Source organism: Buteo buteo, chromosome 9 (assembly GCF_964188355.1).
Source record: "Buteo buteo chromosome 9, bButBut1.hap1.1, whole genome shotgun sequence".
NCBI lineage: Eukaryota > Metazoa > Chordata > Aves > Accipitriformes > Accipitridae > Buteo > Buteo buteo.
In genome coordinates this window covers 45,815,541-45,828,999 of record NC_134179.1, presented here as the reverse complement: position 1 = coordinate 45,828,999, position 13,459 = coordinate 45,815,541, and the positions used below count along the sequence as shown (strand labels likewise).

The 13,459-nt window shown below is 67.3% G+C and overlaps 2 protein-coding genes across 2 annotated transcripts; one reads left to right on the top strand and one right to left on the bottom strand.

Annotated features, from left to right (window-relative positions):
- Window positions 1-453: 453 nt before the first annotated feature.
- Window positions 454-11,859, top strand: HAP1 (huntingtin associated protein 1). The gene is made up of 16 exons (XM_075036971.1): window positions 454-769; window positions 1,267-1,458; window positions 6,160-6,236; window positions 6,388-6,504; window positions 6,618-6,718; window positions 6,983-7,091; window positions 7,229-7,307; window positions 7,448-7,578; window positions 7,664-7,738; window positions 7,849-7,986; window positions 8,079-8,146; window positions 8,245-8,412; window positions 8,648-8,961; window positions 9,063-9,281; window positions 9,753-9,855; window positions 10,751-11,859. The coding sequence occupies exons 1-16, from the start codon at window positions 454-456 to the stop codon at window positions 11,148-11,150; spliced, it is 2,607 nt and encodes an 868-aa protein (XP_074893072.1). The 3' UTR covers window positions 11,151-11,859.
- A 218-nt stretch (window positions 11,860-12,077) lies between these two features.
- LOC142035106 (gastrin/cholecystokinin-like peptide) lies at window positions 12,078-12,524 on the bottom strand. The gene is made up of 2 exons (XM_075036949.1): window positions 12,329-12,524; window positions 12,078-12,202 (listed from the first exon to the last, which is right to left on the bottom strand). Exons 1-2 carry the CDS (start codon window positions 12,522-12,524, stop codon window positions 12,078-12,080), a joined length of 321 nt encoding a protein of 106 aa, XP_074893050.1.
- Window positions 12,525-13,459: the final 935 nt, after the last annotated feature.

Here is a 13,459-nt window from a genome sequence, read left to right as displayed (position 1 = left end):
TGCCCGCTCCTGCAGGCAGGACCCAGCAGCGAGCCCAGGGGCAGCAGGGTCCTGCCCCATCCCTTCGGAGCATCCTCTCCCCTGTCTGGCACTGACGCTGATCCGGACATCACCAAGTGTTTGCTTTGGTGCTGAGCCCCCTGTGTCACGTATCGGCCACCGCGGAGGCGGTGCTGAGCAGGTATGCTGACCCGGCGCCATCCCTGAAACTACCCCACATTCGGCAGCAGGTGGGGGCTGAGCTGGGGCCCGCCCCGGTGCTGGCTGTTCCCACGGTCCCCCTGTCCCCACAGCAGGCCACAGGCTGGCCGGGGAGCGGGGACACCTGAGCCCTGGCCATGCTGTCCAGGTCTCCGCAAGCCCCAGGTCTGGCAGACGTTGTCCCTGGGGAGGGTGTTCGGCCAGCTGGCAGGATGCTAGGGGACATGTGGATGCCTGAACGTGGGGTTCAGGATGTGTCCCTGGTCCTTAGAGCATCACCCTAACAGCTCCTTCTCCCCAGGCGGGGGCCGGAGAAGGGACTGCTGCCTGCCAGCGCCGCTCCAGGGAGCCACGGGGGAAGGCGCTTCTCCCCATGGCAGCCGGCCCCCCCCCGTAACGCCAGCCAAACTGGACACCGCAGTCCCACGAGAGACCCCCCCCAGCCAGCGCCCACCCACCTGCCACCTCCAGCCCAGCCCGGACTCGCCCGTCGCTGCCCTGCTCCACACCGGCCCCGCGTCCCACGGGTCGGCCACGGGCAGACGCCGCGATGCTGCGACCATCACCGGTGGGTAGAGGCGGGCGGTTGCCGGTGGGTAGCCCTGGGGACTGGGGTGAGGGGGGCGAGGAGCTGGGGCAGCTCCGGGCTGGTCCTTCGTCCTGTCCCCATGGCGTGGCCGGAGCTGAGCCACCATCCCGCATCCCTCGCCCCACGCTGGCATCCCTCGCCCCACGCTGGCATCCCTCGCCTGCTGTCCCCAGCGCTGCTCGGCCGGGCAGAGCGTGGCCAGGAGATGGCAGCAGGACCCTGCCCGCAGAAAGCGGGGGGATGAGGGGGGAGCAGGGGCGGGGGTCCCTGTGTGCCACCCTAAGGGGGGGACCCCCAGTTCCCACAACGAGTGGCTTTGGGGACCGAGCTGGCTAGTGGCACCAGCCTCAAACCCTGAGGGGACAGAGTGGGCTGAGGGGTGCAGGAAGCGCTCCCCCGCCACGGCCCCCCCGCCACGCCACCCTCCTCCTGAGTGACCCCCACCCGTGGCTGACACTGTGCCCCTCTGTCCCCAGACCTGTGCAGCGGCGATGTCCCCGAGGTGGAGATCATCAGCCTGCTGGGCCAGCAGCTGCCCCGCTACACGCTGCGGGCGGACACCGTCTTTCACTACGACCATGACGACTGGCTGCGTGCCCCCCTTGGCCCCCCGGAGCCCGTGGCCCCCCTCACCCCCCAGCAGATCGAGGAGACCCTGCAGTACTTTCGTGAGTGCCCCATCCCGCGCCGTGGGGCCGGCGAGGGCAGCGGGGTGCAGGCAGCACCGGCCGGGCTGGGTCGGGGCCGCGAGGGCAACGCAGGAGCTAATCGCCCCTAATGGGATTGACGGGCTGGATTTCCTCGCCCGGAACATCCCGGGCTAATTCTGGGAGCAGCTTCTGCTGAGCTGAGCCGGACTCTCGGAGAGTGCTCCTGTCATCTCCCGGGACCCCCCGCACGTCCCCGCTCCCCCCGCACTGTGCCGTGGCTCTCTGGGGTGGGGAGTGCACCGGTGGCCCCCAGTGCTGCTGGCCCACCAAACATGACAGCCTGGAGCGGCCGAGGGGGGCACGGGGCCGCTGCTGCCGGCGAAGCCCCCGGCGCCGTGGGGTGCGGGTGCCTGGGGGGAGGTACCCACAGCCGCCGTGGTCGGGCAGGGACGATGCCCCACGGCACTGCGGTGAGGCCCGTTCCTGGGGCAGGGTCGGGGTTCAGCGGGGGGCACAGACAGATTATCTCTGCTTTGCTTCTGCCTCTGGCCCATGTGTGGCGGGGACAGGATTAGAGCGAGGGGATGGGGGATGGACGTGGGGCAGCAGGAGACAGATGGGGCTGAGGCCCCAGCCCCACTGCCGCCCCAGCTCCCCCCCGCCGCCTGCGACAGGCTGGGCTGGCGACTCGTGCCCTGCCCGTCTTGCAGCCTTCCCCATCGGGCTGCTCCCCTCCCTGTTCAGCAGGCAGCGGGGTGCAGACCCCCCCCAGCCATCGGCACCCCCCTACCCTGCAGCAGCAGTGCAAGGGATTGAGCCTCAAACCCCATTTGCGTGCCACAGGGCAGGGAGCACCCCGCTCAGTAGGACCCCGGGCACCCCCATCCCCTCTCCATGGGGACAGCCGTGCTTGGCCCTGGGACCCCCACGGGTCACCTTTCTCCATGACTCCAGTGCCACTTGCATGTGCCGGCGTGGAGGGGGCCTGCGCTGCCTCATCCCTTTACCCAAACCTTTAAGCTGCCATCAGAAATAGCCCCCTGTAATCTGCTTGCGCAGAAACGCAGGGGACCTGCCCGGAGGAGCAAATCCCCAGGCAGGGGATTAGGAAGAAGCGGCTCCTGCCTGTCCATGCCAAGATGCACACTTGTGTCCTTGGGGTCCCTGGGGGGTGGGCGCCCAGGTGACCTGGTTGGGTCCCTGCCCTCACACTCTGCCATCATTGGGAGGAGAAACACTGGTGCAAGGAGGAGGGAGAAGCTGGGACTGAGGGTGCCTGGCCCTGGACCCAGCTCCAGAAGGGATCCGGTGGTTATGGCAGGACGTGGTTTGGGGTCAGGATCCCATCGGGTGGGAGTCCAGCAGGCAAATAAGGGCATCGTGTGTTGATGAGGGGCAGCTCCAGCCCCAGCCTCATCAATTCATCCATTAGTTCGGTACTAATGAGGAATGGCATTGAGGCAGGCGATGGGGGCAGGCAGTGTGTACGTTGGCATTACCAGTATGACGCTCAGTGTGCCGTGGTGCCGTGGCATGGGGTCCTTGGCGCAGCCCCGCTGCCCTCCCGCCCACGAGGCTTGTGCTACGTGCCAGGCAGCTCCTCCATAATTCAGCACAGCATGATTTATTCAGCTCTCCTGCTTTGGTGCTGCCTCTGCACAAGTGTGGTTGTGGGGGAGCTGGGGGTGCCAGCCACGGAGCGTGGGGCAGCCTGGACAGGGCACGGGGGGGAGCAGGCTCGTGCCAGCCCATGCTCAGAGTAGGGGGGTGCTGAGCGGAGCAGGTTGGAGGGGGATGGAAAAGCCCTTTCCCGAGTCGGGGACCCGGCAGGTCTCAGGACCTCACTGGGCACCCGCGTGTGCAGGATTTGTGGTGATCCGTGTCAGTGATGATGGGGGGACCCAGGCCTGGGGTAGAAGAGCAAGGCTGGCCAGGCAAAGGGCAGGGAGCTTTGGCAAAGGCCGTACTGTGGCGTAACCCGACCGTCAGGGGAACCCCAGCCCTGCACGCAGCCTGGGTTTGGGACAAAGGACTCGAAACCTCTCCTTGTCCCTCCTAAGGGGCAAAAGCCGCTGCCTGTGCATGACCCGTGGGGCCAGCCCTGCAAAGCTGCTGCTCAGGGCCCAGTGACCCCTCAGCGTCCCCTCTCAGCAGCCAGCGCTCACCACCATCCGTGGGGACCCCTGTGCCCGCTGTGCGTCCGCAGGCTGGGGGCCGGGAGGTGGGACACAGAGCCCCGCTGCACCGGCACCCCAGATCTGAGCAGGATTGTCCCGATGGGTCCCCAGGTCCGAGCAGGATCGTCCCGATGGGTCCCCAGGCGTCCCCCAACGGGGACCCTGGCCCCGGGGTGCCTGGTGGGGAGCATCCCTCCAGGACGCCCTGATGGGGGACCGCGTCCCCAAAACTCCCCGGGCGAGCTTCCAGCCGCAGCGAGCCGATATCCACCCCAGCGGCGGAGCGAGGGGGGAGCGGGCAGCTCCCGGGCAGCTCCCGGCCCCCTCCCCGGCCCCGCCGCCCCCGCCCCGCTCCCGCCCGGCCCCGCCCCCGGCCCCGGCCCCGGCCCCGGTCCCGGTGGCGGTGGGACGCGCCCGGGCAGGTGCGCGCGGACGGGGCGACCCTATAAATAGGGGCGGGAACGGCCGGGCCGGGCCGGCTGCGGTGGGCTCGGCGCGATGGAGATCTGGAGCAGCCCCGCCGCCTACGACGAGCTGAACGGGAACGCGGAGCGGGGCGGGGGCGGCGGCGGAGACCCCATCACCCGGGAGCTGGAGGAAGGTGAGGGGGGGGGACACGGGACCCGGCCCGGTTCTGCCCGGGGAGCGCGGCGGCGGCGGGGCCGGGCTCTCTCCGCGGGCTGGGGGGGGGCCGGGGTCTCTCCCCCGGGCGGGTGCCGTCCCCCTCCCCGCTGCGGGGTGCCCCAGCCCCCGCTCGCAGAGCTCCGTCCCGGGGAAGCTGCCGCCTGGTCCTTTGGGGACCCCCTGACCCCAGGGAGGGGTCTCCCCGCTGCCCTGGTGGTGGGGAGCAGGCAGAGGGAGGGGGTGAGGGCTCCCCCCCCTTCCCCAGGTCTGCCCGCGGGGACGGGGGTCTGCCCTCCCGTGGGGTGCGGGTCCCCACAGCGCGCTGGGTCGGGTCTGCGGAGGGGGCGGCTGTTTACGTGTTTGCCAGCGCTGCGGCCCCCAGTGTCTCCCAGGGCCTGCCATCGCTCAAACTGTAACGATGCTCATGCTCTAATTATTTCCAATTAACAGCTCAGGGGCCTGATGAGGTGCAGTTGGGGACCCCTGCGGGGAGCAGGCCCTGTCGGGGCATGGGGAGGGGGGGTGAGGCCGGGGCTGGGGTTGGCCCCTCTCCCTGTGGACGTGCCCGCTGGGGTACATGCCTTTTGGGGTGCGGGGCCAGCACCCAGGGCAGTGGGGACCAGACTGGGATTGGGGGTGGGAGGGGGTGGCGGGGGGGGGCATTGCCATGACAACATGCACACCATTACACAACCCCAGCTGGGGCCGTAATGGGATTTGTGTGGCTGAGCCTCTCCAGTTAACCCACTTTGTCTGCCCAGCTGGGGACGCGGGTCAAGGCCCCGAGTGCAGCAGCCGGCGCTGCTCTGCCAGGGGAAACTGAGGCACGCGCCCTTGGGGCAGTTGAACATCAGAAGGGAGCGTCAGGAGCGGCTGGGCGGTGCGGGCAGGGCCCGGGGTGCAGGCAGGACTTGGGGCTTCGTGCTCGCTGCCGGCTCCCTCCCACCGTGCGGCTCCGGCGCTGCCATCTGGGCGCGTGCCCGGCGCTGTCTGGCAGCTTCTGCGGGCGCAGGAATGGTGCCGGGGGACAGACGTCCCTGTCCTCTCACCACCTCTCCCTGCCAGAGACCCAGATAGCGGCAGGGGAGGAGGACGGGCTTTAGCCGGGGCCTGGCCCGACGCGGTGCTGCGCGGCGTTGGCGTGGCAGGCAGCTGCCTGTTACTGAGGCAACCTGCCTGCAGCTGCCTTTGCCCCTGTTGCTCCGAGCGCGGGTCGCTGCGTTGCTGCAGCTGGAGGGGCATCGGCGTGGGTGCGGGGTTGCGGCATCCTGAGAGGTCGCGTTTGGCTCTGCCTTGGCCAGCATCTCCAGGGAGAAACTAGGGCAGGGCTGGCTTCTCAGGGGGAGATCTGGGGGAGGGGGCTGGGGACAGATTGGAGGGGACGCTGCCTGCGAGCCTGGCTCGGCGTGGTGCCACCCACTGCTGTTTATAGTGGAGCTCCAGCCTGCTTTTTGCTGGAGATGTCACCTCCGATCCTGTCTCTGCTGTCTGCCTTTCTCCATCCCTCCTTCCCATCTGTGCGTCCTGTGGTGGGGCTGGCACTATGTCCGGGCTGGGGTGGTGGTGCAGCAAGGGGGGCTCGGCATCTTTCCTGCCGCCCCAGGATGCGTGCTGGGGTGGGGGGTGAGGTGGGAGCCCCCCGTTTCCCGTGGTGATGCTGTTACAGCTGTGAGCATCCCTGCCTGCCTCTGCCCTGCACCGTGGCTGGCACTGCCAAGCAGATAAAAGGTCCTTTTTGGTGACCACCGTGGAGCAGCTTTGTGCCACCTGCAGCAGTCACCTCCCATTCCCTCCACCGTGCAACCCCGGGGGTTGCCGAAGGGAAGCAGTGACACAGGGCAGGAGGCAGCGGGGAGGCTGAGCCCCTGGGCCAGCGCTCCAGTAGTGCGGGGGTTCACCCTTCGCCCTTCTCCCCCAGTCCTGTGTGCTGAGCGGGTGGTCAGGATCACGAAGACCTACCATGACATCGATGCCGTCACCAACCTGCTGGATGAGGTATGTCGGTGCTCACCCCGTGCGTGGGCTTGGGCTGGTGTGAGGGCCGGGGACCGGTGGGACCCTGGGGACGCAGGGGTGGGCGAGGGCTGGGGAAGGGGGGGGCAGAGCAGGGGACAGGCCCCGGCTGACGCAGACCTGCCCCTTGCAGAAGGAGCGGGACCTGGAGCTGGCGGCGCGCATCGGGCAGTCCCTGCTGAAGCAGAACCGGAGCCTGACCGAGCGCAACGAGCTCCTGGAGGAGCAGCTGGAGTTGGCCAAAGAGGAGGTAACGGCCCCCCGGGTACAGGGTCCTGGCCTCGGCCCCCTGCGTGCCCAGCCTGGGGGCCGTGGGTGGCTGCGGTCCCCTTGGCCGTGCCCTGATGCCCCTTCCCCTCCCAGATCGCGCAGCTGCGCCACGAGGTCTCCATGCGGGACGACCTGCTCCACTTCTACACCACCACGACGGAGGAGAGCGAGCCCACCACCGCCACCTCCACACCGTGAGTGGGGGGCGTCCCTGTCCCACCACTTCACCCAGGGCACGGCTGCTCCTGGGGGCCGGGCAGAGGCGTTGGGCAGGAGCCCCTGGGGTAGCACCGGGGTTGGCACTCCCTTCCCTCCCATGGTGGCTGCGGATCCAGACCCCCAGAGCTGGGTCGCTGCAGATGCCTGCCTGGGAGCTGGGGGGAGTGGGCAGGGGTCTGGGTAGGCAGCCCCATCCTGCCTGCACTGCGGGTGCTCAGTGCCCTCCCTGCTGTCCCCAGGCTGCGCCGGCAAGAGTCCTCGCTGTCCCTGCAGCAGTACTTCCAGTACGACACCTTGCAGCAGAAACTCAAGTGCCTGGAGGAGGAAAACCAGAAACTTCGCATGGAGGTGAGCAGAGCCGGCTGGTGGGACGCCCCTCTCTGCGCCCACCTCTTCCCCTCCTGGTGCCGGGGGACCTGAGCTGGCCCCTGCGGAGGCTGGAGGTCCTGCCCATCACGCTCAGCCCCTCCGACACTCTCTCCCAGGCCACCAACATCGCAGCCAAGACCTGTCAGTATGAGGACCAGGAGCAGCAGCTGATGATCGACTGTGTGGAGCAGTTCTGTATGTGGGGCTGGGCTCGTGGGGGGCAGCTCCTCTCTGGGCTTGGGTTGGGGGGGTCTGCAGGCACTGCCCAGCATCACTGCATGGGCTGGGGCTGGGGGGCCATGCCGTGGTGGTGATGGACCCTGGGCCTTCCCCAGCTGAAGCAAGCCAGCAGGTCATTTACCTCTCCGACGAGCTGGCCCGCAAGACGGAGGACACCGTGCGGCAGCAGGAGGAGATCAGCCAGCTCCTGGCGCAGGTCGTGGACCTGCAGCAGAAGTGCCGCACGGTGAGTGTCCCCTGCCCGTGCCAGGGGGGTGCTGGGGGGGGACACACAGGGCACAGCTCCCTGACCTGCCCGTTCCTGCCCACAGTACGGCTCGGAGGTGGAGGAGCTCCAGCAGCACCTGGCCGTGGCAAAAGAGGTGCAGCAGCAGCTCCGGATGGAGGTGAGCCCGCGGAGGGCCTGGCCATGGGTGCCCCGGCTGCTGGTGTTGGGGGGGGGGGGTCCTGCCCCATCGCCGATGGGGCCGTGCCTGAGCTGCGCCTGTGCCCGCAGCTGCGGGACCTGCAGGAGAAGTACGCCGAGTGCGGTGGGATGCTGCAGGAAGCCCAGGAGGAGGTCAAGAGCCTGCGCAGCCGCAGCCTGCCCAACAGCACCGTCAGCCGCTACGGCACGCCGAGCCTCCTGCCCGTGGTGAGCGGGGGGCGCGGGCAGGGCTGAGCAGCGGGAGGGCTGGGGGGGCTCCGCTCTCCCCTCTGCTGACACTGGGTCCCCCGTGTCTCCAGGACTCGCTGGCAGCTGAGATCAAGGGGATGATGAGGAAGGGCGCAGACAGCTCCTCCTCGGACTACAAGTGAGTGCTGGCATCGGTGGCTCGTGCTGGGCCACCAGACAGGGGGGTCCGTGGGGGGCTGGCTCAAGGGTCCATCCCTGCCTGCTTCCTGCCCGTAGGAGCTACCTGCGTGTCTTTGAGACGGTGAAAGCGGTGAACCAGGCGGCCAAAGCCAGGTCTTGCTCCGAGTCTCCCCACAACGTGCCGGGCTCCAAGCAGTTGTCAGCCGCCCCTTCTGGCGGGGCCAGCACCCCCCGCACCGGCTGCTCCGGCTCCGAGGGTGCCCAGTGAGTGCTGCAGTGGGGACTCGGGCTGGGTGGGACAGAGCGGCTGCCCCCGCCTAGGAGATGGGTGGTCGGGAAGATGTTGATCACATCGGAGCATTAATCAACGCCGCCAACCTGGGGCAAGGGGAGGGCAGGCGCAGCCGGAGCTCGCTGCCGGCTGGGGTCCGGCGCAGCGTTGGGGGGTGTGTGGTGTGGGACCGTGGCCCGAGCACCCTAACGCTGTGCCTGCCGGCAGGGGCGAGAGGGCCGGAGAGGAGCCCCGGGCAGCCCCGGGGCGGCAGGACCTGGAGGCGGCGGTGCAGCGGCTGTCGGTGCGGCAGCAGAGCCATGCCTCGGAGGAGCGCTCCTTCTTCGAGGCGGAGCGGGAGCGCAAGCTTGGGCGGCTGAGGGACGGGGAGAGCTCCAGCGGCTTCCTCACCCCCAACGAGAGCGTCGTCTCCACTGGGACCACCTACTCGGGGAGCTCGGAGCTCACCGCTGGCTCCGGCTTCTCCCTCTGCTCCCTCACCTACCTGCCTGACAAGCTGCAGATCGTGAAGCCCCTGGAAGGTGAGGGGTGGAGGGGGCTTCCTGGTGCGCAGAGCTGGAGGTGCCGGGAGGATCCCATGGCACCAGCTCATTCTCCCCGGCTGTGTCCCCCCCCCCCCCAGGCTCTGTGACACTCCACCACTGGCAGCAGCTGGCACGGCCCAACCTGGGTGGGATCCTGGTGCCCCGTCCCGGGGTGCTTACCAAAGACTTCAGGCAGCTGGACATTGACCTGGAGGAGGTCTACAGCCTCAACGACCTGGAGGAGGATGACGTGGACACCAGCTCCTTCCAGCTGCTCCCTACCTCTATGCCCGCCAAAGCCAAGGAGCGCCCCGGGGGTGAGCGCGGAGCGAGGGGGCGGAGGGGATGCGGCCCCCGGGACGCCCCTGCCCTGCCCAGGCTGCCCCTCGCATCCCCCCGCGCTCTCCCCTCTTGCAGCAGCCTGTCCTTGCCACCCGTCCGTCCCCGTGGGGATGCTCCGTCTGCAGCTGCACGAGGGCCGTTCTGCAGCCGCCCTGGCGCGGTGAGCCCTCGCCGTCACGCCGGCACGTGCCTGCTGCGGCCTGGGCATGTGGAAGGGACAGGTCTGGGAGAAATGTCAGCTCCTGTTCACACTTGTGCTCGCAGCCCTCTCTTTTGAGCAAGTGCCAGACCCAAATGCTGCTGGAGATGTGGCCCATGCATGTGGCTTTCTGCTGGCCGTGGCAGCTCACAGCCCAGCTTTGGCTCTCCTCTCTGCCCAGAGCCCTGCTCTCTGCCCGTCTTGTGCCCTCCCTCCCCATTAACCCAGTGTCTCCTGTCCCTTCCAGTGTTCCTCTCTGTTAACAACCTCCCCCAGACCCCGTCTACCTTCACCATCACCACCTGCCACATCCTCCACCCCACCACTGAGATCACTACGGTGACACCCAGGTAAGGCGCGTGGCCCCCCCACCGCCTGCACTGCCTGCACTGCTACCCCACCAGCCCCCCCGTCCCCTCCTAACCCTCTCCTCACCCTGTGGCTGGCTCTGTGCAGCTCAAGGAAGCAGCGGGCTGGGGACCACCTGCAGCCCCTGATGCTCTGAGAGATGTCTGGCACTTGAACTGTCCCTGAATTTGGCTGCTTGAGTGGCTGTGCACCCCCCTGGGGGCTGGGACCAGCCCCCCCCCCCCCCCCCCCCCCGCCTCTGCCCTGCAGCACCTTGATGGGAAGAAGAGCTGTCCTCAGGGTGGGGAAGGCTGGGTGCACCCCGGGGAGCAGTTCCCTGGGGACAGAGCAGCGTTTGCTCCTGGCACTGGCAGGGAGTCACCTTCCCTGGGAATGGACGTGGCTTTCCTCCTCCCTGCACTTGTGCACCAGCCAGGACCTTTCCCCAGGCTGGACTGGAGGAGCCAGGTGCTGGGCTGCCCCTTAATTAATGAGCACTGTTGCTTAGCCCTAATAAGCCCCCCCCTCAAGGCTTGTTCAGGGGTTGGTGTGAGCTGGAGTCCACTGCGCACTGTTAGACAAAAACCCCGCATGTTTGGAAAACGCTTGTGGAGCAGCAACCATGTCCCATCCCCTCCTGGCTGCCTGGAAGCTGGGGGGGCATGGACACAGCCCCCCCCCCCCCCCCGGGCTGTGCCACGAGCTTTGGGGCCCTTGGGCAATGCTGCAAGCATGGGGGTCTCCCACAGCCTGAGGCATGTTAGGTGAATTAATGTGTAGGAAGAAGGAAGGGGGGGCCCTGCTCTGCCTGAGGACCCCCTGGCCCCTGCAGCAGCATCCCCCAGGACGGGGGGCCCCCCCACTGACCCCCCCCTTCTGCTCTCTCTTCCCCTCCAGTCTGTATAACGCCGTCGTGCCTTCTTGTGGGCCCTTTGAGGGGCTGAGCCTCGGCAGCCCCTCGCCGGAGCCGTCTTCCCCCATGCTGGCACCCGGCCCCGGACCCCTGAGCACGCCTGTGGGACTCGTCGGGCTCTTGCTGGTGCGGGGCATCTCTGCCTCGGTGCCAGGGACTGGGTCGCGGTGGGCCCCCCCGCTCCCCTCCCAGGACCCCCAGCATGCTGACACTCGGCCCTTCCCTGCGCCCGGGGGGCAGGACGGACCCCCGCTCAGGAGCAGCATCTTCAGCTTGAACCTGGTGGAGAAGCTGCGGCGCCTGGGGCTGGACAAGGTGGTGGCCAGAGGGGAGCTGTCGTATGCCCGAGGAGAGTGCAGGGGAGCCCGGGATGCGCTGACGTGACGGTGCTGCGGAGCCCACAAGCCCAGGACGAGACGTGTCCTCTTCATCGCCCATCCACGGGGAAATGGAGATGGGACAGGCTTTCAGCCTCTGCTCCGGGACCCGGCAGCAGGCCCAGCACCAGCTCAGAGGGGTTTTGCCCTGGCTGCAAGGACACAACCCTGCGGTGCCGTGTGGCTCCAGCATGATGCTCCCCCGGCCCCGTGCTACGCTGCGGCAGGGTCCTGTGTGCAGGGAGCTGCATGGGGTGATGCAGCTGGGGAGAGCCAGCTCCGGGCAGGGGGTGCTGGCTGACCCTGTCCCACGCTGTGGGGGTACGGAGCCTTTGCAGGAGCTGGTTGTTGGCAATAAAAACTGTTCTTGCTTCTGCTGAGCCTGTCCGAGGAGCAGCTCGGCCCTTTGGGGCTGTCTGGGCTGCTGCAGCGAGGGGTGATGCTCAGTCTGGGCTCAGGTGGTCCTGGGGGGATGACAGCCGCCTGTGCCAGGGTGAGACCTCCCACACGGGGCTGGGCTCCTGGCCAGCATCTGGGCTGACTTTGAAAGGGAGTGGTGGTTTTAAACTCTTTCCTGCCCATCAAGTAGCAGTAGCAGCAGCACTCTCCAGCGCGGGGACTCCTGGCGCGGGTGTTTCTCGGGGTGTAGTTGTTGCTCCCGCCGACCGCGTCCCTCACCCCAGGCTGTGCCCTGTTCCTTGTCAAATAAATGTGAAGTCACGAAGCAGCTCGTGTGTGCCGTGTCTGCTGCCACGGGCCATGTCTGCCCTGCCATTCCTGGTGGGGCTGGGGGCAAAGCCCACCTGCCTGGCCGCCCCCCCCGGCCCCAGCTCTTCCCAGCAAAGACATGAACAGCAGCAGCTGTAGTGCCAAAGCTTTATTGCAGGAAGGAACACGCGCTGAGCGTGCTGGTGCTCTGCGGCCAGCCCAGCAGCTACACGGCATCGACCGACTCCTCAGCGCTGCGACGGCCGAAGTCCATCCAGTCGGGGTAGTAGTGGTCGTGCAGGGCCGCCATCCCCTCGTCCCCGTGCACGTAGCCCTTGCGGTCTCTCAGCTCTGCCAGGGCAAGGGCAGCAGCTTAGAGCTGCCCCGGGCTGGGGGCTGGCATGGGATGGGGGGGGCTGGGCTGTGCTTTATGGACCACCCCCCCCTCACGGCTGCCCACCCTGCACCTCCCGGTACCTGTGAAGACGGGCAGGAGCTGGGAGATGAAGTGCTTCTGCTCCTGGGACAGGGAGTCGGGCCAGTCCCGCCGGACCAGGCTGGTGGGGAGCTGGCGGGGGTCCCCCGCAGCGCCCGGTGCCTCTGCCGCGGGCCGGCACAGGCAGGCGGTCGCCATGATGGCGAGGACGAGGCCGATGCACACCTTCACCTTCATGGCTGCGGAGAGACTGAGCGGGGAAGGGGAGCAGGGGGGCTGCAGCCACCGAACTGGGGACACAGGCTCAGCCTGCGGCGAGGGGGTGACCCATGCGGGGAGCAGGGTACGCGTCCCTAGGGCATGGCCAGTTCACAAGTCCCCACTGTCCCTCCTAGCGGGTCCCCAAGTCCCCTCCGTCCTTCTTGTGTGGTCCCCAAGTCCCCTCCATCCCTCTTTCCCAGCGGGTCCCCAAGTCCCCTCCATCCTTCTCGTCTGGTCCCCGAGTCCCCTCCATCCCTCTCTCCCAGCGGGTCCCCAAGTCCCCTCCGGCCGGTCCCTGCAGCCCGGCCGGGACTCACCTGCTGGCCCCGGGGCTCGGTGGGGTGCCTCGGCAGGGTGGCTCGGCAGGGTCCAGGGCAGCCCCGGCTCACCCTGCTTTTAAAGGCGCTGCCACGACTGCCCCACCCCGGGGCGGCTCCGCACTCACCCGCAGAGACACAGGGCAGCCCCACGGGCACACACGTGTGCACCCACACCCACTCACAGACACACACCTCCGGGGCTGCAGGACCGTGTGTCTGTGTGGATCCATGTGTACAGCTGGAGACTGTAAGAGGCAATTGGCCATGACTGTATGTGTGCGTCTATAAACACGTAACTATTTTATCTGGCCATACCTAGCTACATTTGTGTATTATTTTATACATACGTACACACATATAGATCAATGTATACACACATACAGCTATGTATGTGTCTAGATATGTATAAACACATACAGGTATAGCTGTAGATACAGACATGTGCATGTATATATATATATGCATAGAGTGCATGCACGTATAAATATACACACATATACATGCAGAGCTTGATAGAGATAGATCCATATATACTCATCTATAGTGTCCATATACATACAAAGATATACATGCACATATACAGGTATAGGT